The 27,875-nt window shown below is 42.9% G+C and overlaps 1 protein-coding gene across 14 annotated transcripts in view; it reads left to right on the forward strand.

Moving 5' to 3' along the window:
* BEND7 (BEN domain containing 7) overlaps window positions 1–27,875 on the forward strand; it is a 79,101-nt gene that overhangs the window by 16,807 nt on the left and 34,419 nt on the right. For all 14 annotated transcript variants that reach the window (XR_009356541.1, XM_059184104.1, XM_059184107.1 and 11 more), the window contains 4 exons: window positions 9,619–9,921; window positions 12,550–12,672; window positions 16,255–16,520; window positions 27,354–27,579. Coding sequence is in view for 13 of the 14 variants with exons in the window: in XM_059184104.1 (XP_059040087.1) it covers window positions 9,619–9,921; window positions 12,550–12,672; window positions 16,255–16,520; window positions 27,354–27,579 (918 nt within the window). In the remaining variant the exon portion in view is untranslated. The remainder of the gene's footprint in view (window positions 1–9,618; window positions 9,922–12,549; window positions 12,673–16,254; window positions 16,521–27,353; window positions 27,580–27,875) is intronic.

Below are 27,875 nucleotides of genomic sequence, written 5' to 3' on the forward strand. Positions count from 1 at the left end.
GACTATGCTATATAACGTTTTATAACTTTTTTGCTTAACGGAGGCTCAGTGTATTCTACAAGAACTGAGTGCCTAGTTTGAGGCAGACAGTCAGCCCTGGTTATAAGGTAGTGAATGAAGTCACTGTGATATCAACCATCACAAGTTTACAGTTTGTCTTGCACATACCTCCAAATGACTATAAAAAGGGCTATTTCGTTCTTTACAGGATATGTAAACATGTATCATAATTTCATTATACCAACATGCCATTATTCACTTATCTGAAGCTCCATTGACAAATGTTTGGATGATTCGCAGGGTTTCATGAGTACAATAATGCCATCGTGCATATCCTTGTATATATGTCATGGGTACTTGGTGGGATGTTTCTATAGGATCAATTCCTGGTAGTGGAATTGCTGAATTTCCCTCCAGAAAGGTTCCCTACCAACAGTATGTGAGAGCAACGGTAACCCTACACTCCCACCAAAAATGGGTTTTATGAAGCTACAGTCTTTGCCAAATTAATAGATAAAGAATGTCATTTAATTTTCTTTACATTAATAATTATGGAGATAAAGGGATTTAAACTGTTTCTTATTTTTTAAGATTTTATTTATTTGTCAGAGAGAGAGAGAGAGAGCACACAAGGAGGGGAAGTGGCAGGCAGAGGGAGAAGCAAGGAGCCTAATGCGGGATTCAATCCCAGGATCCTGGGATCATGACCTGAGCTGAAGGCAGACGCTTAACCACTGAGCCACCCAGGTGCCCCTGGCTTAATTATTCTCGAACATTGTTTAAAGTGATGGCTTCTGATAACAATGGCTGGAATTACACATCCAAAGAGCATTCAGTTGGATAGCCGTGTTGTAGTTATTATAAAAGTTCGTTTTCCATGGTACAAGAGCATTTGAGGGAGCGATTCTGACTCTGGGATTGGTTGGGGAGTTCCAGCTACTCTTTATGTATCACAGCGAGTCTCATGGAAAAACCTTGTTGACTTCCTGACATTGCGGGATAAAGTAAAAGCTTCAGTGACTTTCTGTTGTTCACTTGGCCCACTCCGTGCCTCAACTCCAGCTGAGTTAGCTTGTTTACCATTACCCATTCTGTTTTTCTCTGTGTTCAGTCTTGGCTCGATACCGTTCCCTCTCTCTTCTTTCCAGAAGTGCCCGTGGAAATGCCAGCCGTCTTTACTGACCCGCTCACATCAGGCATCTTCATGACACTGGCTGTTGCGCTCCCGGTTTAAAACGGCCTCTCAATTCCTTGTAATTCATGCAATGTCCAGGACATTTCTCATGTAATCTCTTGGTTTTGTCTGTTCCGTCATGGACGCTAGAGATGTTCTCTTAGAAAGTCGCTGGGTGGGGAGGGGTGGCGCCTGGGTGGCTCAGTGGGTTAAGCCTCCGCCTTCAGCTCAGGTCATGATCTCAAGGTCCTTGGATTGAGCCCCACATCGGGCTCTCTGCTCGGCAGGGGGCCTGCTTCTCCCTTCTCTCTGCCTACTTGTGATCTCTCTCTCTGTCAAATAAATAAATAAAAATTAAAAAAAAAAAAAAGAAAGAAAGAAAGAAAGTCGCTGGGGGCATTCAAAAGCCTGACTTAAAAAGCCAAGTCCTTTGCCTTCTGTAACAGCCCAGCGTCTCCTCCTGCTGACCAGTCCAATTTAACAGGAACCTGCACTTGATGGGTAGAGAGCAGAGTATAATACTGGCATTTATTTTTTAAGGTGAAATATGAAGACTCAAAGAAAATTATTCCCTAGTCCCTTTTTAGGACTTTGCGTCCAAACTTCTTCTATGTGTTTATTCTCCTTTGTAGGTGTTCTTTGAGGGACACATTTGAGAAGCAGTATGACAGCCCATTTTCTATAGCTGTCCAGTTGATTTTATTTATTTATTGAAAAGTAGTTGATGTACAACGTATGGTAGCTTCAGGTGTACGGCAGACAGACAATTCTGTACATTACCCGGTGCTTCCCGTAGACACCAGACAACATGATTACAATATTATTGACTAGATTCCTGATGCTACACTTTTCATCCCCTTGTCTTACTGTACAACTGGACTTTTCTCCCTCTTAATCCCCTTCATCTATTTTGCTCATCCTCCTATTCTCTCCTCTCTGGCGACCCCCAGTTCTCTGTGCCTTAAGAGTATGTTTCAGTTTTGTTTGGATGTTTTTGCTTTTTAGATTCCACAGATAAGTGAAATCCTATGGTATCTATCTGTCTCTGTCTGATTTATTTCACTTCACACGACACCCTCTGGGTCCATCCATGTTGTTGCCAATGGCAAGATCTCATTCTTTTCTTACAGCTCAGTACTAATGCTGTTGGCCCCTTTTGAATCACTAGGCTTTGCTTCATTTCCTGGTCTGTCTTTGCTCTTTGGGCCCTAAAGAGTCGTCTCAAGTTCTTTTTGCTTTGAAGGCCTGTTTTCCAGCTCGGATCCATGGCATCCTCTCCTGATACCTGTCCTGGCTTCATATGCCTTCAATAAAAAGAGCTCCAGCCTCCCACCCTGGCTTCAGGTGGCTTATCCTGGGTGAGCCTTCCATTCATTAGAAGAGAGGCATCGTGTTTTTAAAATTACCTGTACATTCAAGTGTCTGCCCTGCTGGACTGCGCACCCTCACAGTGAGCCACTGGAGCTTATATCTCTTTTCTTTTCCTTTTTTTAGTCCCACAGTATCTCATATTTAGTAGTAGTACAGTAAATATTTATTGAATGGATGAATGAACCTGTTATTCCCTAAATAGATTTGAAAGGATCTTAGTTGCCCTTTAAATGAAAATGCCATGTATATACTGAGCCGCTTAATTATTTGCACTTCTACCTTTCAGTTTAACTGGGTCCCCGCACATGTGCCAACGCACACGCGGTTGAGATACTCCTTACCAGAGTGTTTGATTCAACCAAGCAAATGATTCTGGAGATACTCTTTGCCTCCTTCCGTCTCAGTGGCATTTAGACTCCGTGGTGTGGTGCCCACAGAGTTCCTGAATGCGCCCCAGGGACTGATGCAGGAATATGCGTTCTGGCATGTTCTCTTTAGCAGGCTTTACTCTGCTTTATTTATTGGGGTCCCGCTTAAGATTGCATTAGAGGAAAGGGCTCACTTGGAAACGATTGCTCTGTAAATTCATGCTTTTCAGACCATTTTTGCTGAGGTAGAATCCCAGTCTTGCCTGTGCTTTGTCAACACGGCTCTCAGCCCTGAGGGTGGCCAGGTGGAAACTGGATGGCCTGTGTGTGTGAGGGTGGGCTTGGAACGAGGATGTGGACCTCAGGCCTCCCCACAGCACAGCGTCGGCTTCCCTTTCCTCTGCTCTGAGACTGTTTGTTGAGATTGGTGCTCAAGAAAGCTGTAGCGTTGGCCAGAAGCACCCTGTCCCCTTCTCCTGCTCTCTCTCAGTGCTGTCATTTGAGCTGCTGTGGGGGAGTCTCTTCTACACCGGGGCCCTGTGCTGCTTCTACTAGTGCTTGAGAAGACATAGTTGGACTGTTTAGTATAAATCCGGTCCTCCTAGTGCTTCTTACTGATGTACTCAACTTCTTTATCTTTTAACACTTCGTTACCTGAAAAACACAAGAAGCTTTAAAGCATCCTTTCTTTCTCTCTCTTTTTTTTTTTAAAGTATATTCAGTATTGTGCAACCACCACCTCTGTCCGTTTCCTGAACTTCTTCATCATCCCAAACACAAAAGCATTCTTGTCCCTCCTTCTGCACATGTTCTCTGCTGCATCTCTGCTGCACGGTTGGTGTTTATGGGCTGGAAGGATCAGCTCTTGAAGACCAGATATGCCCAGCCTCCTGCCTAGAAGCTCCAGTGCAATCCATTTCTCCTTTGGTGATAAAGAACAACGTTCTACCCATAACAGCCCATAGTATAGTCGAAGATGAGTCACTGGAAAAACGTTTATTTCTCAGTGAAACACCCAACTCCAGTAACCTGTCCTTGTCCCTTTAACCTTCCCTGTTGACTTTTCATGACATCCTAAAGACTCCCAATGACCTCTTTAAAATAGTACAAAACTGGACATGACAGTATAATGAAGGTCGACCAGTGCCAAATATGGTGGAATGGTCCCTCGGTTCTTTAGGATTCTGTCAGTCCTCCTGTTGAGGCGTGGTACCAAGGGTGGCACTTCCGTGGTGGACTTCTTGTTGGTGGCAGGAGGGAGGGAGGGCTTGGCAGATGACTCACTTCTGACCAAGGTGACTGTTGCTTGCCCAGGGGTCAGAAGCCCAGGAGGAATGAGGTGACCCACTTTGCCAGCTTGGAAACAGATGAGCTTGTGGCTCTTCTCCTGTGGACATGGGGGTTTCACGCTCTCTGCATGCTAGATTGATAGGAAATGTGGCGTCTCTGTATAAGGTGCCCTTCCACCCCCTGAGTTGTTAGTGAACCCCAGGGGCTTACTCGGCCCAGAGGGCTGGCTACTACTGGTAGTGGCAGTAGCAACTATTAAGAGGATGGCTCTGGAGTCCACTTCGTGCCCCAGCCATGAATGCGGTTGCATTCCCAGTTGCCTGCTTATTGTCGGAATTTTCTTTGTCAGAACTATCATTATAACCTCACTCCACAGCAACCTTTTTTCCCTAATTCCCAGTAGAAATCATGGTGTCTCTTTCATGGGTTCTTGTCCTTCACCACCCCCACTGTCCCCATGTCCAGCCCATCACCAGGTCTGTCTGATGAAGCTTCTTCAGGGTCTCTCTCCAGCCGCAGCCCCTCCAGTCCTGACACAGACTCTCAGGTCCTTCACCGAGCCATCAGCAAGGACACTGTAACTAACTGGTTTTCTTTCACCACACCGCATTCTCCATAGTTTTACCAGAATTATTTTTCTATGGGATAGACCTGATTATTTACTGTCCTTCTATTGAAAGAGATATGAATCTAAAATTACCCAGAGTAATAACCTAGTATCTCCCGTGTAAAATTATTCTTCCTTCGCCTGGCATGTATGGCCCTTAATGGGATGACCTTGCTCTACAGTTCAACTTCATCACCTCTCCTTCCCCTTAGAGAGCTTGAACTCCTGGCACACAGAACCGCCGTTGAGGAAGAAGGGGAAAGGGGACAGCTCTGGGGCATCTGCTCAGACAAGAGTAAGCTTTCTCCTGGGGCCGGAAGTGTGATGTTTTGGGGAGCCACCATCTCCAGCCCCAAAGGGAGGGGCTTCAGGGAAAGCAGGACCATCAGGGAAGGTCTTTAGCTTTAGCAGGAAGAAAATCATTGGCAAATAGTAGGGTAGTTCGCTGGTTTAAGTCCTGCGGCACGAGGTCCACAATGTTAGAGGTCAACGGGCCAGGAAAAATCAGGACCATTTTTCAGAACAACCGATCAATATAAAGCATTCTGGGTAAAAAATGTCAAGAGATTTGGAGAGGGGCTATCTTTTAATTTGTGCCAGATGATCTTTACATCTCTGAGGCCCAGAAAGTGCTTGATAAATGTTTGTTGAACAATTTATTTCTGTGACTTTTTTCACTTCACTCTATGAGTATAGTGTTTGCTTATAATGTTAATATTACATTTAATTCTACTGGATTCATTCTGGTTTCAAAAAGCCATTTCTTTCATTCACTTAGGAAAATTTTATGGACTACATACCATGCATCTACATGAGAACATTTGTAGGGCAAAGATAGGATAACTGTTCTCTGTGAATCTTCATAGTAAGACATTTAGAGGTAGACACCGGGTGGCTCAGTGGGTTAAGCATCTGCCTTCGGCTCAGGTCATGATCCCAGGGTCCTGGGATCGAGCCCTGCGTCGGGCTTTCTCCTCAGTGGGGAGCCTGCTTCGCCCTCCCTCTCTCTGCCTGCCTCTCTGCCTTCTTGTGATCTCTGTCTGTCAAATAAATAAAAATCTTAAAAAAAAAATAAACTTCATTTTTAAAAAAAGATGTTTACACATAATCTCTTACTATATATTTGTATGTTACCAGCTTTTTCTTTTATCATCCCAGACCATGATGATTTGTGTAGCAAATCCTTCTCTCCTGGCCAACTTAAGAGAGATCATGTATGATCTCTGTGTTGCAAGACTTTGTATGTATTATTATGCAGACCCATCATATGTAGGATTATTATTATGATATACCTGTATGTTGTTTATGCAAAGAAAAGTGATCTGGTAGAGTCTGGAAATTTAGCCCAAGATGGAATTCATTCTGCAATTTTTTTAAAGACCTTGTCCAAACTCTCAAAAGGATTTTAGTTGAGGTTGTTATACCTTTTAGTAAAATTTCTTTTTGTCTTTCCTAAAAAGATTCAGCCCCTTGGAGTTGAGTGTAAGTAAAGACATAGATTTGGAAAGAAATGAAGAAAGTGTGCACGTTTCCTTATAGAATCATGCTTGCGGAGCTTCCTTTTCCTGGCATTAAACATGGCGAAGAAGCTGACCGATCCCATCTGGAAAGACAAAGTCAACTAATGCTTCCCATCTCAATCTCTTACATACTTTTCACCATTTCGTTTTAAGTCAAAGAACCTGTGCCCTCTCAGCCTGCCTGCTGCGTTCGGCACCCACTCCATCCCAGTTTATGTCCGTCTACTCGGATGGTTTGATCTCTGGCTCTCGTTTCTGACCCTCGCTCCATCTTCCCCCAAGGCGTGGGGTAGGTTCTCCGCTCTCTCTGCCAAAGACCGCCATCGCCCGTAGGTGTAGCAGGACTCCAGGACATCTTCTTCAGGTGGAATTTTCAGGGCTACTCCCTGCTTCTCTGGCCAAAGGAAGGACAGTTCAGTTACCCCGACGACATGTGCACACATCCATCTGGTTGTCCTCTAGGGACGCCCAGGCTGTCTCTTCTGAGGAGCTTTCTGAGCTCAGTCTTCCTCCGCCTTCCCCGCTGACTTTCCCCTCATTGACTGCAGCAGGTCGCTGTCTTCTGTCCTTTGAGATCCTCTACAGGCAGATAAACTGTGAGCTGTCCTCCTTCCCAGCACTGTGTCTTCCTCCTTGGGCCCCACCGGGTCCTGATTTGTTGTCATTTGGTGGGTTTTTGTTGTGACTTCAGAAGAAATGTTTCTAAACATTGCTGAGATGGCCCCTAACCAGAGGCTCCCTGCATACTCTCATCTCCTCTTGCAGACTCAACTTGTAGGGCTGGGTTCTGACCCTCCCCACAAACACAGAAAGCATATGAAACTCAAGTGGCCTGTTCATTCATTCTGTTAATTTTCAGAACTAAGAAACTCAGATTGTGACAAAGCACATTGGCTTTTAGCATGTCCCAAATCCAGTAGCTTTCTTTCTCTCCGTCTGAGGACAGCCCTCTATCGTCGAGCTCGATCTCCAAAGCAGAGGTGGAAGCTCTGAAGAGAGAGCATCCCTTTAGCTCGATGTGTCAGGGTTCGTGCAGAGAAGCAGGTTGGCACCAACCGGAGGAGCAGGCAGAAGGCGGCCGAGTGGGCACAGCTCCTGCCAGGGTGCCAGGAGGGGGGGCGTGGCAGCCACCAGCCGTGCCCGCGGAAATCAGCCGGTGCGCGGCCTCCCGTATTGAGAAGATGGAGGAGAAAAACCCCGCAGGAAAGCAGCTTCTTGCCCAGACTGTGCTGGTCACCAGCCAGGAAAGTATGTGTTTGGGTGCTGAAACTAACACCACGTTTGTGTGCAGCTTTCCTTCGGAATTCCTCCCCGAGCTCTTCCAGACACACCCTGTGCCGGAGATATCCTGAGGAGGTCGTAAATTTTGCTGGCTCTGCATTATTTAAATCGTGCTTAGTCATTCATTCTCCTAAGATCTGGCATATCACTTACTGTTTCTGTGTTGTCCTTTTCGCAGGTGTTCGAGGTAAAAATAGTTTCATCACAAATGAAAATATTTCTCCCCTCAAGCAGACACCAACACATAACGATATTGTAAAGTTGGAAATCTGTGCCATTTGTGTTCACCCATGTTAGGTAGTAAAGGCAGAATTAATACTTTTATTACCTTTTTAAAAATTGGAGATACTTATCTCAAAGCAGTATATAAAATTTCCTTATATTCAATAATATATCCATATATTAATTAGCTAAATATCTAGCTAGGCAACACAAAATACCTAGATTCATTATACAGTTACCAATTCTACAAAGAAATCTGGCTTATATGATGCTAAGTGCATTAAAATATCATTATAGTAAATGTGCTGTATTTATCTGCCAGAGCTGTGCTTTTCCTGATAGATACTTTCTATAGATCTTTTGTTTTCAGCATAGTTTAAATTTCAAGCATTTAATGGAGTGACCGTGTGAGACTTTTATTTTAACTCCAGATATGGGTGTGGGGTGCAGAAATTTGGCATAAGACTTCCACTTTAACACCCAGGGGAAAAAATCCACTTCTCTCAATCTTTGGGAGGACACCAGGTGATGCCCACGGTAAAAAGACAGGAGGTCCAAAACAACTCCTCATAGCATCTTCTAATGTTATTATATACGGAAACAATTTTATACCTAATATTAGACTTTTCTTTAAGTAGTATTTATTGTACCCTCAGTGCAATCCAGAGATACCTTAGTTCAAAAACAAAATCCCTTTAGGGAAAAAGAATCTTAAAGTCATTGTAAAAGTTCTGGAGATCCGTTGCACAACAATGCAAATATCATTAACTGAACTACACACTTAAAAATGGTTAAGATGGTGAGGTGCCTAGTGGCTCAATTGGTTAAGCCTCTGACTCTTGATTTTGGTTCAGGTCATGATCTCAGAGTGGTGAGATCGAGCCCCTCATTGGGCTCCCTGCTCAATGGAGAGTCTGCTTCAAGAGTCTCTCCCTCTGCCCCTCCCCCCACTTGCTCGAGGGTGTGTGTGGATGCACGTGCTCTCTCTCTCTCTCAAATAAATCTTTTTAAAAAAATGATTAAGATGGTAAATTTTATGTTGTGTGTTTTTTAACCGTAATTGGGGGGAAAAAGTAAAGACACATAGTTACAAAGTGGATGGCAGTAGATTTGGTCTGGGTAGGTCCAGGAAGGCATAGTTGCAGGGACGTCTCCCCGCGTGAGTCAAGGCTGGAGAAAGACAAAACCCTCTCCTCCATTGCCTCTCTCTGCTCCTACACTGTCATTTCTGAAGGTGATGCCTCTAGCAACAGCATCATACTGGGGTGTCTTCCTGTGCCGACAGCCTATTCTCCGAAAGCTCTCTGTCCCAACCCATGCCACATATTCTTCCTGGTACTTGCACCTGCCGGCCCGGTGGGTGAGCGGGCTGGCTGGCTTCCACATCCAACCCAAGTGAATGTCTGCGGCAGAGCCAAGCCCGGGCTTTCAGTCCTATTGTCCCATCGTGGGTCTTTTGCCTCAGCTCATTTTTCTTATGACACCCTCCCTCAGAGGGAATTTAAGATGTGTTCCAGAGGAAACCTGCTCAGGAAAAGTTATTTTATCCTAAGAGAACTTAGCCAGAAAGAAAATTAAAATGAGATGCACCAGGTATATGATGGGTTGCTTGAGACCATAGCCAGTTTTCTTGCCTTTAATTTTTATAGATTACTTAAGTTTCTGAAAGCTTGCTTCTGAACTCAGGAATCGTTCCCATTTCCAAAGAAGGGGTGTGTTTTTTGGCAGTGGATTATTTTTTCTTCTGCTCATGCACAGTGATCTCTTTGGCCCTGTTTCCATTAGGAGATGAAAGCATGGAAATTAAAAAACAAATCACAGGAATGAGAAGATTACTGAATGATAGCACTGGGAGGATCTATCAACGTGTAGGCAAAGAAGGAGAAAAATTAAAAGAAGAACCCCAGGATTTGGATGCAGTCTGGCCTCCACGTTTGAACTCCTCTGCTGAGGCCCCACAGAGCCTCCACCCTCCTTCACGTGGTGCATGGAATGAGTTACCACCCCCCAGTGGGCAGTTCTCAGGGCAGTATGGCACCCGCTCTAGAACCTTCCAGAGTCAGCCCCACACCACTGGGAGCTCCAACGGTATGGTCATTATCAGACATTGAGAATGCTTTTGGGTTAAGGGGTGTGTCTGAATGTGTTTTATTTCTACATGTTTAGCATGGTTTTGAGTTCAGTACATTAAATCCTTCCCTAGTCACCTGCCTTGACTGAGTAACGCAAAGGGTATAAAAAACCAGATTGAGAAGCAAGACTGAGGCTCTATGTTAGAAGTAAGGATTTCTTAGTAGATATTTCAGCCCTTTAAAAAGTGAAAGCTATTACTTGCCAACATGCAGATACTTTTACCACAAGAGACTGAACATTAGGGCAGAAGGAGCTCCCCTTTGTCATCAAAGGGACCTTCCAGTCATATGTATATTATGATTACATCCTATTCTTTTTTGTTTTTTGCTTTTCTTTGTGAGCACAGGACTTGTGGTGAAAGGAAGGGGACACATATCCCAACATCCTAGTGACACCTTCGCTTTTATGGCACATTCCAGCAACAGCAGCAGGTGACCCTTGTTGTGGGGCAGGCTTCATTGGGGCTGAAAATTATCCCTTTAGAATAAAATTTCCTTAATTTAAATTCCTAATTGTTCAGAAAGAAATTAAATGGCATTTTTTTTCCCTCAGAGCTTAAAGAAATTGAAATTTTTTTTTGGATGTGTTAACTTTCCATTCAGTAACCTTGGATGTTAGTTGTCCCATAAATTATATATGGATGTGCAGATCTCTAGTTTTCAGAAAGAGAACAAGAAAAAGCAAGACTGCATTTTTCATTTTCCTTGAAAAGTTAAGGGTTTCCTTTTTCCATTCATTATTTCTTCAAGAAGAAAACTGTTTTGATTATTTTTTAACACAATTTGCAGTAACCAGTTCAGAGGCATGAAAAGCCATCCCAAGGCGCAGCTGATGAGACAGGAGGGACCCCAAGAGACGTACGGGAGTCTTCTCTTTCTCTCAATATTGCATAAGCCAGATCACATTCACGTGCTGGCATGCTTCCAAGTTAAGGGGACATGGCTCTTCAAAGACTCCTCCATAAAAATAAGAAGTCAGTTCTCTTTAAAATTAGAAAATGATTTATAACAAGCTGGAAAGGGTTGATTTGGTCCTCTAAAAATGATAAAGACAGTACTTAGCATAGTGACTAGGAATATTCTATAAGACCCTCCTAATTTGACTGCCATGGAAGAAATGGTAAGAGAAATAGGACACCCTTAGGTGTGTATGAAGTTAGTTCACCCAACATCAATAAGTTGTGTGTAAAGAGTGTTCTGTTTTACAGCATACAACAAGGATGGTGGATTTACTTGGAGAAATGTTATTAATGTTAAAAGTTACAAACATAAATCCCCCCCATATTGGTTTGAAAACAGATTTTTTGTGTTTATTGTTTGCTTATTTTCAGTAGACATTCATCATCTATAACTGACTACCTCGAATTTCATTGAAATTGTTTGCAGTCTTTAAAGTTATAACATTTCTGTTTGCTACAACTTTGAGTGTAAATAATTACGGTACCCCAAGCCTTAAGTTGTCCGTACGTGAAGTTTTTTGTAGTATCCTCAAATAATGCATACCGTAGAATTAAAATTGCATTTAATGTATAATAAAAGATACTATTAGATCCAATCCTTCGAACTTTCCCATTGCGCCTAGGGACAACCTAAGTAACTGCAGCACATTTCCAGTTCCCAGTGGTCGGGCTGGATACAGGCACTAGAGGGAGTGCTGCAGAAAGAGGGATTTTCCAAATGTTCCCCTGTATCCATCCCAAGGACAAGGGGACAACCTCTGTTTACTTTAATAGGACAGTTTTATTAAGGAAAAGATACTAAATTGCAACAGAGATAAAGAGGCTAAAGTGATGGAAATGTAAAACATGGGGATGGAGAAAAGATGTATGAGGATCTCCTTCATTAAGGTGGAGGAAAGGGAACACACCCCCGGCCCGGAATCCACTGAGTCTGAATACAGCCTCCCATGTACATTGTGCTCCCTCCGCTCTTCCCCGCCCCGCTGTCCCACCCCCCAGAGAGTGTTCTAAAAGTTTTAATGTGTTGACAGTTCTTAATTTAGGGAAATACTAGAAAAACTATATATTTTTTTAAAGATTTTATTTCTTTATTTGACAGAGAGAGATACAGCAAGAAAGGGAACACAAACAGGGGGAGTGAAGAGGGAGAAGCAGGCTTCCCGCCAAACAGGGAGCCTGATGTGGGGCTCTATCCCAGGACCCTGGATCATGACCTGAGCTGAAGGCAGACACTTAATGACTAAGCCACCCGGGTGCCCCGAAAAACTGTTTTTTTTTTTTTTAATAGTTAGACAGATTTCACTTTTAACGTGAGATTTTAGAACAGGTGTGTCCCAGGTTTTTCTGGAAGGCCGTTCTTTTCAGAACTCATATTTTTGTACAATGGAGTGTGTGTTTCTAGTGAATTTTTACAGTGCTGTCCCCTGAGATGCACCGGTGTGGCACTAGGGAGGCCTGCTGTGAGCGAGCGGGGGCCTCCGACATTCAGGTGGTAACCGTTATTAGGTCCATATCCCTTGGGCACTGTCTCATACTACTGTCAAGATACCTTCCTCCCCCTCCCCACCCCTTTGTAATTTTGTTGTTGATGCTTGGAGTGGGCCATTCTCTTCTCTGATGCTTAGGAGAACTTCCGGCCATGAATTCGTCCGTTGGATCAAACTGCTGTACTTGCAATTGCCAGTCGACGTTGCAGGCCATCCTCCAAGAACTCAGGACCATGCGGAAATTAATGCAAATTCAAGCAGGTATCTAGACCAGGCCGGGGAGGAGGCTTGTGACGCCTTAGGCCTCTTGGGCTGGGACGGTTATTGTGCTCTTCGTACCTGGTTCTTCCCACCTTGCTGTCCGCTGTGCTTTTTTGTTTCCTCAGCTTTTACTCCAACATGTTTTTCCCATAGCAACTCTAACAGGTTTCTCATCGCTGATACTACTTCTCACACGCTGGTGCACACGTGCTCCTCATAGTTTACTCCCTCATCTCCAAGGCCTTGACACGTGTCAGTTAACTGAGTTTTGAAAACAGTCATAAGTGAAGGTGGGCATAGTTCTTCAGCTCACTTTCCCTGTGTGAGTCAGCAAGGAAGTTCACCTCAGAACAAAAGCATGGCTGACTTCTCTTACCTCCTGAGGTGCTCCATTTGGGGGCTGCGTGTGCGTCGGCAACTCCCACGCCTGTCCCCCTCCCTTGTGGGGTGCAGCGCGACAGAGGGGAAGCCGCGCACTGTCATACAGGGGCTGGAGGGCACTCTCGGGGCGCGGGCTGTCCTGGAAGAGACATTCACGAGCATAAGCACATGAGGTGTTGCCTCTTAGGCCCTGCTTCTGACTTGTCTCCCTAATATTCAGCATATAGAAGCCCAAAGACACTGGGCGTCCTGTCTTCCTTAGTTACACGATGCGTCTTCTGTTCTCACTCTTGTTAGTCAAGTGGAGGGGTGGAAGAGCCATGAGTCTGCAGACTGGGGTCAGGGTCCTTGCTCTCCTCATGAAGCTGTGTGACTTCTCTGCTCTCACATTTATCCTCTGGAGCAGGAACGTTAATCTCTAACTCGCAGGACGGTTTTCAAAATAGGATGAGTTAGTAAACGTAAATGAAGTCTGTAAAGCATGATACAGGCAGCAGCTATTTCATTAGTGTTGTACTAAAGACCAGGAGCGGGTTCACCACAGCGGCGGTGGTGTTTAATCTCCATCAGTGGTGGGGGGCGGGATACAACTTTCTGGTCACAGGTCCAGAAAATACTAAGTCATTTCATTAAGGCCTCCTCTGGTGAGGGAAGACTGGTCCCTGAGCAGGAAATAGTACAGTCATATACGGTCAGCCTTCCCATCCCTGCACTGGAAAGAGATTCAGGAAGGTCGTCCTTCCAAAACCGTACTTGGCACCATTTGGTGAATTCTAGTAAAATTATAATATTCAGTGATGTGGTTTTGATATAAAAAGCTTAATACTTAGACACGCTCATCACCCAAGAGCACAGGAAAGGAAAGTGAGCAAAAGGGCCCCTGAGAAGCAACATCTAATTGTATGTGCTGAATTTGGTTTTAGCCCGAGGAAGGAATAAACATTTTGGTCAGGCCAGTAGGCGTTCACTCATCTTGTTCCAACACAACAACCCATGTTCTTATTGACCTGGCAAAAGTTAACATCTCTTAAATGAGGAATACAGAAAGTTTACTTCATGATGTACAGGTTCTTTTCTCGGAGGAAGAGTTTGGTAGCACTTAAAAAAATATGCATATGAAATTCTAATGATTTATTTTGTTACTTAAGCTCCTTACTACCGAAATGGCAAACTACAAATTGCAACCATTTAAATCCTTGACTGAAGCCCTTTTGGAATCTATTAAGTAAATGCCACTTTGTCACCGTGTTTTCTTTTCTGAACCTTTGCAGATTAGGCTGGTAAATGATTCCAGAGCTCATAGGAAAGCAGAAAGGATAAACTGAAAAAATTACTCTTCTTTAATTTCCTTAAACTTAAGAATCTGTGTTGTGTGGGTAGATTGACTTAAGGCTTATTGCCTGTAACATGTAGATTTAAATTATATTCAGAAAGTTTCACCTTTGCTTGAGGGAGAAGACAAGGAATACGATAAAATGATAAGATCTGGAAGCAACCGAGGACAACTGTGTCTAGACTTGCCAACGGAGGAGAAAAACTCAGATAGTCCCTGTGTTCTTTAAAGCCAAAGCATTTTCACTTCTACTTTAGAATAGCGAGACTTGGAGAGGTGTGAGTCCTAGACCACTGAGAGCTGATTCCCTTGTCCGCTTGACTTTGGGTGTGGAGACCTGGCCTTCGGTCAAAGTCCAGAGAAGAGACAAGAGTTCTTCTCTCGGGCTTGTACACTGGAATTACCGGCAGAGCTTTAAAAAAAATCTAAGTGCCCGGGTGTCATCCCTGCAAATTCCAATTCAGTTAGTCTGGGGTAAGGCTGAGGCACGGACTTTTTTTTTTTTTTTTTAAAGGCTCCCGGGTGATTCTAATGTGCAGTCAAGGTCAAGCTCCAATGAACAAGACTAATTACTGCACAGGTGGCTAAAAACTGTTTCAGTGCTCCTATGAAGTGCAAGTAGTTGGTTTCTTTCTTTCTTTCTTTCTTTTTTTAAAGTAATCTCTGTACTCAACGTGGGGCTCAAATTTACAACCCCAAGATCAAGTTTGCCCACTCTTCCAGCTGAGCCAGCCAGGCTCTCCAAGTAGTTCATTTCTAATACTTGTAAATTTCTTGCCAGTCTAGAGATGCAAATACCAAGTTCAAAGTACAAATACCCTTTATTTGCAAACTGATAGGAGATGATCCATATTTATGTGCATTTAAAGATCTTTGGTTTTCATTTGGCTTCTTTCTATAAAAAAGCAGGCATATCCTCTGATCATATTTAGTAAGCCATATTGATACATGAAGATTTAAATAATGATGCCGTATTTTTCTCTAACACTTTCCATCAGAATATTTCTAAATGGTTAACAAACATGATTTGCCAAAGAGCGTCTGTGAAAACTGTACTTAGTATCCTTGGTTTCCTTAAGTGTAGATCCAGTACTGGTACTTGGCCTTTGTTCGGTGCTTTCGTCTTTGGAACTCCCTCTTGTTTCTGGATTTTACTGGTCTTCTTGACTTGCGCAGAACTATGTCATTCCTATCTTTTAGCTACCTAAAACCAAGGTATGGAGGGCAGCCTGGGCAGAATTCAGTAGTGAGTGTAAGGCTGTGGAGATAGCTGATGTGTGGACAGTATGGGTTTGTGCGGAAGCAGTAACTGTCCCTGAGAAATGACCAGCAGGCTTTGACCACATATGGAGTAGTCATTCCAGACTCGTTCTTTAGTACATGGTCACCATTGCTCAGTCTTAGTCAGTTTTGGTGTCTGTAGGTTGCTAGCAGTTGATCATTTTATCCTCAAAGGACAATTAGAACATTCCTGAGTTTGGCTTACCAGGAAGCACGGACAGCTACACCTGAAGTTAAGTTCTGGGTTCCCATTTATATAAAAATGTCCTGCGACTTGTGAGATCAGGCTCAGGTATTTTCCTACGGCTCATCAACCCTCTCTTCCCCGGAGCCCAGCTGCAGCAGTCAGTGTCATCATTTACCAGCGTGGGGGACAGAGTTTTCTCTGGGTTACTCCTGCGTGTACAACTCGACAATGCTCCAGAGACCACCTTTGGTGACCTACAGGTCCCACGGGAGATTGTCTTTGGTCTGCTTCCTTGACTGAACCCTGTTTCAGTCTCAGCTTGTGGAACATGTAGATGGGTGATAATTTCTCCTAAGTTAGACTCAGGTGCCTGTACCCTATTTTTGTTCATTCTCCACAGTTGGAACCCAAAACAGACAACAACCCCCAATTTCCCTTATATGCTCCCAGCGAACTGCTGTCTCACGCAAGAGAAATAAAAAGAAAAAAGTGCCCCCAAAGACCGTTGAACCTCTGACCGTGAGGCAGAAGCCTGGCGTGTTAGAAATGGAGAAGAAGACAGCCGGGGCCTCCGAGCAGCCTGGCCCCCAGGCTGCCGAGCCCCCCTCTGCCGGGGAGAACCGCGTGCTGGGATTCGGCATTGTCCTGGAGTCGCCTGCCTCAGATGTAAGTCTATGTTCTCTCGCGGCTGACACTAAGCTGACGTCACTTGCAGGAATTTTGTAGCATTGTACACTTTCTCCGTAGCTGGTTCCTCGCAAGAACACTAAAGAAACTTGCAAAAGATATGTGGGAAAGAGGAAAGGAAGACTATCAATAATTTCCTTGGCTAGAATTTTCTCTTCCCCAAATCTTCTACTTTCTCTATTTGAACCTGCCTCCAGCCTTTATCCCTGCACGGAGGCTGATGGAGTAAATAATCAGCTACTAATTTCTTGAACAGTTTTAATTCTGATGTGGCCGTTTTCAATTTCCTCATCGTAGAGAGCTAAAGGAACATAATTAAATCCTTTGTAAATGGGCATAAATGAACAGAGCCTTACAGATAAGGTCACACCTTTCTAGAAACACAAACTAATAATAAAGAAAAAGAGCAGTAGTGCTAATTCTATTTTACAGATGCAAGCCACACTGCTAATTAGGTCGCAGTGCCATGCCATTTACTCTGTGTAATGATAGGTTAACGCTCTGCAAAGGTTTTTCTATTTTAATATCCTAGCTAGAAAGTTGGTGCAGTTCCAGATGTTGGATGACATCTAAGATATCCATCCGACCAGCCATTTTATAGCCCTATGATCATAAACTCATGTCTTTAAGAATATGCATCTTTGCAACTGCACATGCTTTTCACAACATCTTTATCTAAGTACATGGATGCGAGCCCCATCTTGTTGGGGGAGTTCTTAAAATAAACAAGAATGAGTGATCTATTATTATCAGTTTGCATAGGATGAGAATCCTGCTGAGAACACCCACAAGCCTATATGGGATTGGAGTTCAGCCCTACCTTTTAAACTTTAAATAAAAAATAATTGCTATTAAAAAAAAAAAAGTGTTCCCTTTGAAATTGCAGTTTGCTAGTATGTATCCACATTGGGTCTTTACTAAAGGGAGGTGACATTCTTAGACTAGAAAGTCATTTGAACTTTTGCCCAGTCCTTAGTGTGAAAGGGTTTTCTTGTTTTTGTTTTTGTTTTTGTTTTTTATCTTTGAACGCATGCTAAAATTATGAAACAGTTCTTATCAACTCAAAACTAAACTTCAAAAAAAATCACTAATGTTGATAATGTTCTACCCCAGGCCAGTCAGCTGATTTGATTATATCATATGCTTACTGCAACTAAGGCTCCGGTTTCAAAACACAGATAGATCACATATTTGGAAACAGAGGTGAATTATTCCATGACACAAAGTACATTCCATCTTAAGCAATTTTCGTAAAACTTTTATATTTTTCTTGAACATTCCAAGAGTTCTTTTCTGATAGACACTAATGTATCAGGAGCCATCATTCGAATGGTGTAACCCATCTCCTAAATGGGTCACTTCCATGCTAATAACTGAACTTCCTCCTTTCTTTATTTTTAAGCTCCAAATATACTTCAGAGGTAAATTGAGGAAGATCTGATAAAAGTCTTATGTACACTAATAAAACAATAGAATTTTACCAATATCAGCATAATTTTGTTTATATGCCAAATAAAAACAAATTGCCTTTTATTCATAATTATTTTTGCTAACAAGAGCTGTTAAATTAAACAAAGCACATTCAGAATTGTCCATGAAAACTCAGTTAGATGCTGATTATCTTTGAATGAAGAATAACATGCTTCTAAAGGCAAAAAATATATAGAGATAATTATCTTTACATTATCCAGCTGATATACCATCCGATTCATCTGTTCAGCAGAAACTATACCGGCGCCAAGAGCTCTGTGCAATGAATCCCATCAATGGGTGAGGCAGTTCTGTCCACAGATGGTGTTCACTGGCATTAATGAGCCAGCTTCCACGGTCGCTGGGCAGGGCAGGTATGGGGGGCAGGGGAGGGTGTGTGAATTGACTCCCTTAGTGGACAGAATCATCAGTGCAAAGGCATCTAGATTTAGGTGCCCTTCTATTCTTTATTATTTCTTAGCCATGGTCCTTTTAAATCTGGTGGAAATCCAGAGGAGAAAATAGGAAATACATAGTGATCTTGTAGGAATTGTTCGATAGAGTGAATATGAGAAAATGAAATATAATTGGATTATATATAAGTGGATGGGAATTTGTGGATTTGAAGATGGCCCCTAGGAAGTACCCAGCAATGGGAGGATTAGGTCCAAAGCTGTAGGATTGGGCAAGTGGCCCAAGACTGCTGGAACAGCTGTCTGACCAGCACTGGTAGTGGATGATGATACAAAGGTAGTATGGGGCCAGGTAGTGAAAGCCCTACTATGCCATGCCGATACCGTCGACCTTCATCTTGTGGACACTAGGGAGCCATTGCAAGTTTCAAGTAGAGGAATGATCACACCTGTGTGTTAAGAGTGGAGAGTGGCACTGCCTTGTAGATGAGAGGGAGATGGAGAAAAGATAGTAGAGACCAAGAGACCAGGAAGAAGACAGAGTCGGTCAGGTCTGGGAAGGTCTACATGAGCAGTGAGCCTGCAGAAAGAGAAAGGAGCCATTTAGGAAGTGCACAGAGGCCTTGGTGGCTCGGTCGAAAACAACCCCCACATTTCTCTTTTGGATAACCAGGTGAGGCCCTCGGTTAACTGAGATGTAGGGGAAGCAAGGGCAGAAGCGGGCCTTCAGCTCCAGAGGGGAAGCACAAGTAAGTTTGTATCGCAAAAAGGTTCTTGGGTCTTTAGGACGGTGGCAGGAAGATTAGAGCTAGAAGCAACAAGAAAAAGACATGTAAAACTTGTGCTTTCACGGCATTGTTAGGTGTAAAAATTCACATTAATTTTTTTTTCATTCACAGTGTAAGAAGTCCTCTGTTTTGCACCGTGACTTTTAGGGTCACCCCAATACAGATTTGTCTAGGGGCCATGCAGGGCCTTTCAGGGAGACTGCCCGTCATCTGAGCCACAATGGTTACCCCTACTCAGATATGTAAAAACACTGCGCTCTCACCAAAGCCAACAGCACTGACCCGCCGAGTGTTGTAAACATTAAATGATAGAGAGCATGTGCAACTGCCCTCCTGCAGGGCCTGGCACATAAAAGGTACTCAATAAATGTGACTTAGTCTGCAAACAACAAAGCAGCTGCATTTGCATGAAGCACAATATACAAAATAAACTTTGGAAACTTTAGATCTAGGGTTCAGCTTTAATTAGAAACCTCTCTTCACCTTAACTCCCATTTCTTCATTCTCTCCTCGTTACCCCTAACCCCTTCCCTGGGCTCCAGCGTAATTTTTTTTAAGATTTTTTTTTTTTTTTTTTTTTTTTTTTTGAGAGAGCGAATAAGCACTCGTGCATGCATGGGAGTGTGGGGAGGGGCACAGGGAGAGGGAGGAGAGAGAGAGCACAGGCAGCAGGGGCAGAGGGAGAAGGGGAGAGAGAATCTCAAGCAGACCCCCTACCGAATATGGAGCCCAATGTAGGGCTCGATCTCAAAACCCTGAGATCATGATCTGAGCTGCGATCAAGAGTCAGATGGTCAACCGCCTGAGCCCCCCAGGTGCTCCCAAGATAATTCTCTTTTATAGAACTTTTTATACTGGTCTGTAATTATTTACATGATTTCCCTTCCTTCTAGGAAGGAATGCCAGTTTCTCCAGAGCAGGGGCTATATGATAATAATAGTATTTGTGTGCCCACCTTGGCTCAATAATTTTAAATCGCTTTCATCCCCGCTCTCTGAGGTGTCATTACTGTCCTCATAGATCAGGACACAGTGGCATAAAGGGCTTATGTAGCCTACTCAGGGTCCCGGCCAGAAAGGTTGAGCTGGTTCTCACACTCAGGTCTACAGTCGCCCTTAATCACTGAGTGACACACTTGGGCATCTGTTCTAGCTCTGTTTCTGTATGTGACCCTCACTCAGTAACTGGTCACAGGACGATCGTGTGAGGAGAACAGAAAGGTGGGATCAAGGCAGTTCTGTTTACTTGGAAGGTTCTAGGAGAGAAGCGAATGGTGAAATCTGAAATCAGGCTGCCTTTGTGAGAAGCTCAGCCAGGGAGCCCTTGCTTCAGTTTTCTCTCCATAAAATGGGAATAATAGGAATGCTGACCTCCTCGAACTGGCCTGCCGGAAGAGTTACATGAAGTCATCTATGTGAAGCACTTTGAATAGTTCCTGGTATTATTTAAACACTCAATAAATATTGGTTCTTTTTTGAACCGTAGCAGTCCTAGCTGAGTATATTATAGGGACAGATCTAAATATTTGTTAAATAAACTGAAGTGTACATGTAAATGAATAATATACACGAATAAATAGTGATTATAAAAATAGAGTGGCCAGAAATGTTTCTACTTTGGGGAAGAAATATTTGACCCATTTTAAATTAGCACATTAAATAAAATTCAAGTTCCACAGATGCCAAACCAGGAGCCCCAAACCCAAACCATGCCAAACCAAGAGCCCAAAACCCAAAACCGAATTTCAAATTTAAATACTATATATATATATATATATATGTATATATACATATACATATATTTATATATATATATTCTTTCCCTTCAATCCTTTAGGTTTTGAGAGTTTCGACCTGCCTGAAGAACACCAGATTGCATATATATATATATGTAGTGTACATATATATGTAGTATATCATAAACATATATATGATAATTTTTAATTATCATATATATGTTTATGATAATTTTTAATAGTAGAGCACTTTTTTCTCTTTATTGGAATTATTGTGAATACTTTCCAGTAAACCTAGATTATACAAATTTAAAAGGTATCAGAAGATAAATGTATGGCTACTCATTAACTGAAGATAATTTCATTAATGTTTATACTAAGTCATTCTTCCAAAAATAAATAATTTAAAATGTATTGCTGCTCTCAACAGAAGTAACTTCTGAAATCAGAATCTGGTTTCTTAACACCTTCTTAGCCCAATAAATATGTCACCCACTGGGAACTAGTAAAGCCAATCAGTCAAGCAGGTGACTGTTACTCACTGACACACTGCACTTCAGGCAGCATATGCTTAAGTAAGGATGTTCCAGTGCCGACTGTTCGGGTTCAAATCGTGCCTTTGCCCCTAATTAGCTGGATAATCTTGAACCAGTTATCTGACCTCTCCAAGCCTTAGTTTTTGCATTTGCAAACTGGGAATAATAAAATACTCACTTCGCGGGGTGAGAATAAAAGTTAGAAAAATCCACTTCACGTGGGTTAGCCTAGGGCTTGGAATATGGAGGAACAAGTAAATGTTAATGACATCTCCATTTTCCGGGGCATACCTCAGTGAAAGAAACAGCCCTTGACCTGCAAGGAGTATAGGAGGAAAACACAGAAGCAAGAGGAACGGTGTAATACAATGGAAGGTCTAGTTGTGGCAGTCAGAAGATGGCAGAGGAGCCTTCAAGAGCAGAACTGGCCCTCTGTCTGAAAGGTCAAGGACAGGCTCTCTGAGGAGCAGGTGCACTGGAGTTGAAGAAGCAAGAGGGCCGTAGCTAACATCTTACATCTTCAACATTTGGGTTCAAATATCTTTAGCATAAGTCAAGCCATAGTGCTTCGAGTTATTAATTTACCACCTGAGGAAGAAAAAAGACAAAAACATCTCTAAAAGACGTTAGAGTGTCTCATTATGCAAGTGCACGGAGAAATTTCAAGGGGCCAAGTTGTATTGTGTTTTCTGAAGTTAAATGCTTAGTTCTACCAAAAGTTTGTCAAACACAAAAGTCTGTAAAGGCTTAGCCCTTTAATGACTTCTTGTCATTTTCATCCAGTTCAACCTTACATGTACGCTAGTATATAGTTGAGCTAGAACTTTTGCCCGAGCATTTTTTACCTACTGCCGAGCATTCACCTTATAATCAAGTCTTGCTATAGTTCATCCAAGGTGGAGACTCTGCCCCTTCGACACTGAGGCTCCTAGCTCTCAGCCAGACCGGCTGCGGCAGCCCAGCCTTGTGATCTGGTGTATTCTCATGGCTACCCAGCTTCCTGGCCATCATGATGGCGTTGCATTTAATAAACAGTAATAGTGGTTCCTGCTTCACCTACCTGGAGCAGACCCGAGTTAGAGGAAATGATTTCAGTTTTTCCAGATCACATCTGTGAGCAACCGAACCAGATAACATTTTTGAGCAAAATAAAATCCACTGTGAGGGGCTCTTGTGGTTTTTAAAAAATGTCTTTTCATAAACTAAAGCTCATTTGCCTAGAAATACATCTAATACTGCAAAATAAATACGAAATGAGAATAAAGGACCATTGTATATGGAAGTCCTACGAGCAGAAAGATTAAATTCATAGTCTTTACACAATCTTAAAAATTCTGTTATGGGTTTTCAGCCCCCAAATCAGTCTTATTCCCCAGAATCCAGCCTCTTCATTCATGGTTTGTTTGAGTTTTTTTCTTGAGCCCCTTTCAGAACCCCTTTTCTGAAGCTCAACTAGCTAGCCAGCAGAGTATACCAACTACTGTGTGTAATTTACTAGCTGGCAATTGAAAACCTGAGGTTAATGTACGGTGTGAATATTCACACAGCTGTTTTTTACTCCTTTAACCATGGACCACATTTAGCTATTTACATGTTATACTATAATCCAACATTGATAATACCTTCTGGAAAATAGCCTCTATCAGAATTGTTCCTTCTGTGATTCACTGATATGATCTCTTTAAAATTGCTTTACAAGTGTTTCTTTGGATTGTACAAGGGAATCACATGATACCCTCACTCACAGAGACTGAGGGGGAAATCTTTTAATTTACCTGGTTAGGGGAATCCTCCACCCATACTAGATCCTGCCCTCAACTTCTACTAAGCAAAGGAAGGCCTCAACTGAAGTGCAAGGAGAAACAGGAGAGTTAATGCCACCAGGCCTGAGTCCATGAATATTTTTAAGGGTCATTATAACTACAAGTGGTTTCTGCCTCCAGATTTCCCGGTAGAGGACCTCCCACCACAAGATAAAGAAAATTCAACCTCTGATATGCTCTGGTCCTAAGTAGCTGCAGTTCCCAAAATGGGCAAGACATCCATGAAAACCCAAATTTATAGCACAAATTCAGACTCTTAACTCTTAAGATGAGGACTCTAAGTGTCGTAAATTCCACCCCAACCCCACACTTTGGATGTCCTCCTTTAAATCTCAAACTACCTCAGTAAACAACAGAATCTGTCAGTTAGTGTATTAGAGACCTGTCTTTGCTTGAATAGCGGAGAGTGATGCTGTCAAAGAAAGTCTAGTTTGTAAAATGATGCTCATTTGGAATAGTGTGGTTTCTATCACAGCCATCCTTAGTAAGCAAAGAGAGCTCGTTTAAGCCAGCAGCAGTAAGCAAAAAGAGGCGATCCAACGATACAACTGGAGTTTTAACCTGTTTTTAAACATGCGTGCAGAGTTACAGCTCATCACATGGTAGTCCACGGTAATTTTATTTATAAAATGAAGTGAAATTTCGAGATTTGTTTTCTTCATGTCTCAGAAAATAAAGCGACCCTCTTTTTTGGAGTTTGTTGCTTTGTGGCCCTTGTACACATGGCATTGGCGCCCCTTTCAAGGAGCTACAAGAACCTGCATAAGAGGAAGGGCTGGAGAGCAGGAAGGGGCCAAACATGAGCAACCTCTGCTCTTGCTGCCACTGCTATGGCCATAAGTCAGAAAGCTTCCCCCTCTGTACGCGGCTCTTAACTGGGCAAGTTCACGTGTCTTGATCTGGTAAGAACACTTCAAAATAACAATCTTTGTCCGCCAGTAGAAAGTGGACTAGGAAGCACTGCCAGCTTCTGCATTAGGACAGCGTCTCGGAAGTCAACATGCTGTATGATCCCATAGGGAGTCTCCCGGCTCCACAGAAACCTCCAGATACCCAGTTTTAGGAGTCGCAGCAAATGCTAGAAACAGCAACTGCATCTCTGTCTTCTAAATGCTGCTGTAAGACCCTCATAAAATGCCATCCCGGCCCCTCCCCAACCCCGCTCACTCCTCACCCACCAAATGCTTCCTAACGCCCTGAACCTCTCTTGTGGCATTTATCACCTTGTACTTTATATGACAGATATTTATGCATGTATCTCATCTGGGGATCCCAACCCGAAATCCCCTGCACGTGGAGCTACACACACAATAAATACGTATTGACTCAGTTCAGTGCCCTCCAAGCAGTCTGCGCCTCGAGCGAGCACTTGAGCTGCCCCGGGGAAGACCGTCCGCTCAGCCACGGCATGGCAGGCTCTCAAATATACTCCCTTTGCATGGGGCCAAAAGGTCTCTAAATCAATACAATTTTTGAATGAATGAATTTTGAATGAATTCTTACATAGTGTTTTGTTTATTCTGACAAATACCTATTGGGCAGTAACAGGGCATTTGGCTCTCTGAGCATAAAAGAACGCCTATTCTTATGAGAAACACAAACTCCCAACCAAAGAAATGCAGTGTGGAAAGTGCTGGAAACATAGTTGCTAGAAAAGATGGAGTCTGTGAAGAAAGGAGGGGCTCAGTTTTGCCTGATGGCTAGATTAGGTCCACAGTCCTCAAACCAGGGTCAAGTCCTGCCGGGTGGGTCCTGGGCGGCTTCTGGGAGTCTGGGGTCAGGTGGCTGAGTGTGAAGCAGCCGGTTGATAGTATCAGAATTCAACGGGGTGTACGAACCAGAGTGACTGGTGTCTTCCCCTTTTGACTCCTGAACCTTTAAAAGCTTCTATGCCCCCTTAGTCCCCCATATAGCTATATGCAGCTGCTTCTGTAAAGTAAATTAGGATTCCTTTTTTTAATGGCTTCTAAATGATATAGGAGCACTTAGCAAAAATCTAAGATCAATTGATTTGGAATAAAGTCTGAATGCAGCCATTGATAGGCATAGCAAAATTCTGGTTATGAATAAAACTTCATCTTAGATGATGATGGTAAAACTCCTCTCCATCTAATATTCCCACATCGACTCATTCGACAAACATGCATGGAGAACCCGGTATGGGACAGGAGTCAGAGTCACAGCCTCTGGCTCCCAGCAACGCCCCTGCACTACCAGCCGCAGTACCCCAAACTCAGCAAACAGTCTGAAAGCACTCTTTGCATAACGATGTTTACCAAGCATCCAGGGACCACAAGTTGAAAGCCAAAGTGAAGCAGAGAAATGAGATGTCGTGGATAATCCAGTCGAGAATAGCATTTGGCAAGGGCAGGGCCTAAACTTTCCCCATCATCTGAATCACTGCCCTCTTTACGCTGACCATAGTGTGCTAGGCATTTTTGAGAAGCACTAGGACAAATAAAACTAATAATTCCTACTCACCAGGAGAAGAACAAATCCCAGATCCTCTTGTTTCCAATATGGTTTTAAAAATCTAAAGTAGGACCAGATTTTCAAAGTGTTAAGTATAATGATCCAAGAATCAGCTTTTATAATACATCTTACTTACGTGAGATTTTCTTCCTTTTTCCTAATGAACATTTACCAATTGCATTTCTTCGTATTAAGGTCATTATTTGAGGAGCACCTGGGTGGCTCAGTGGGTTAGACCTCTGCCCTCAGGTCATGATCTCAGGGTCCTGGGATAGAGCCCTGCATCGAGCTCTCTGATCAGCAGGGAGACTGCTTCCCCCGCTCTGCCTGCCTCTCTGCCTATTTGTGATCTTTCTCTCTTTGTCAAATAAATAAATAAAATCTTTTTAAAAATAAAGTTACTATTTGAGAGTTATGTTATAATCAATAGCCAATGACATAATAGTTTAGATTATGACTAATGAACTTTTCTCTATTCAAGAATTTATTGAGTACTTACTATGTGCCAGGCCTAGGAGATACAAAGTCTTAAGTTGCAGGCATCAGAAAGGGCCACATCTAAGAAATAATTATCCAGGGTAATAAATGCAGCCATGTGAGTATGTCACATAAAGAGCAGTCAGAGTACGTGGCCACCTCCACGGGAAGGAAGGAGTTAGCAAAGACTTTGAAAATGAAGTGTTCACTGGGTTGTGGAGGAAAAGACAGGCTGTAAGCATCCACAGACTGCTGACAGACAATATATTATCACCATCTGAGCTCATATTGTACCACATAGAGTCCAAATTGAAAGGTGCCTTATAGGTCTTCTGCTCCGGCAGCCCAGGCAGAAAATCCCTGACAGGGAAGCAGGGTGACAGGTGCATTGGTTTTCGAGTTGTGCTGTGGGACCTGGCTGCAGGTTCTCCTCCCAGGGTAGGGGTGAGAGGCAGAATCAAAGTGCCTGGGGCACCTGCTCTTCCTGTCTATTTATTTTATGGATTAGTTTCCATAAGTTCTCACTGGAGGAAAAAAAAATACAGTCCCACAGCCGAAAACCACTGGCAGAGTAAAAGAGCAGAGGCCTCTGGGTAGGCCCGTATTCGTGTGCTTAGGCAAATGAAATTATTTCACGTAGGAGAAAGTAGCCTGTCAAGTACAATGCACTGAGTACATTCAGATTATTTTTAAATCATTTTATTATTATCTCTTTGGACCTTAGTTCCTTCATTTCAAGAAAAAGAAAATGAGAGTATTTCACCTAGAAATCTCAAGCCCCCTGTAGCTCTACAGTTCTATGAATTTGAGTTGATCTGCCTTCTCTTGACTGTTTCTGAGGACAAACATGCCTTTTCAGCATGCTCCTGTCCGTTGCTTTGGAAGAGACTTAATGCTGGAATTAGAGCATCTTGTTTTGTGAGTAATAACTAGTCATGGGTTTTATAAATTGCAAACACTGGTGCACAAAGCCGAAACCACCTTGTTTATAGGATACGGACATTGGAGAAGCTAGCGATGGGTTTTTTGTTACGCATATGCCCGAAGTCAAATGCTTCAAATGTTGCTTTTAATGAAATATTTATGTTCTTTTGGTAGCCAGAAGTGCAACTTGCTGAAGGCTTTGATGTGTTCATGCCTAAATCACAGCTGGACTCTATATTGTCAAACTACACTCGCTCAGGAAGCCTTCTGTTTAGAAAGCTGGTGTGTGCATTTTTTGATGACAAGACTTTGGCTAACTCCTTACCCAATGGGAAGAGGAAAAGAGGACTCAATGACAACCGGAAAGGACTAGACCAAAATATTGTGGGTGCAATCAAAGGTTGGTGTGCGTCATTTCATTTTATGGGTTCTTTGTTAAGCTTTGCCTTCATTTCATAAAGATGCAGTGGAACCTGTAGTCACGTAGCTAGAGGTCACTTTAATTTGCCCTTGGCAATTTACACACCGGTGTGGCTTCGGGGTATGAGCTCTGTAACTCAGCACCCCAAATATCACCAGAATTTGGTATTTGAAGGAGAGGCTGGCTTGTTAAAATTGTGATTTCAGAGCCAGTTTGTTCTGCTGTGGAACCAAGGAATTTTTCCTTAAGTGTTTAAGAAGAAAGTATCTTTCCTC

Source organism: Mustela lutreola, chromosome 8 (genome assembly GCF_030435805.1).
Source record: "Mustela lutreola isolate mMusLut2 chromosome 8, mMusLut2.pri, whole genome shotgun sequence".
Taxonomy (NCBI): Eukaryota; Metazoa; Chordata; class Mammalia; order Carnivora; family Mustelidae; genus Mustela; species Mustela lutreola.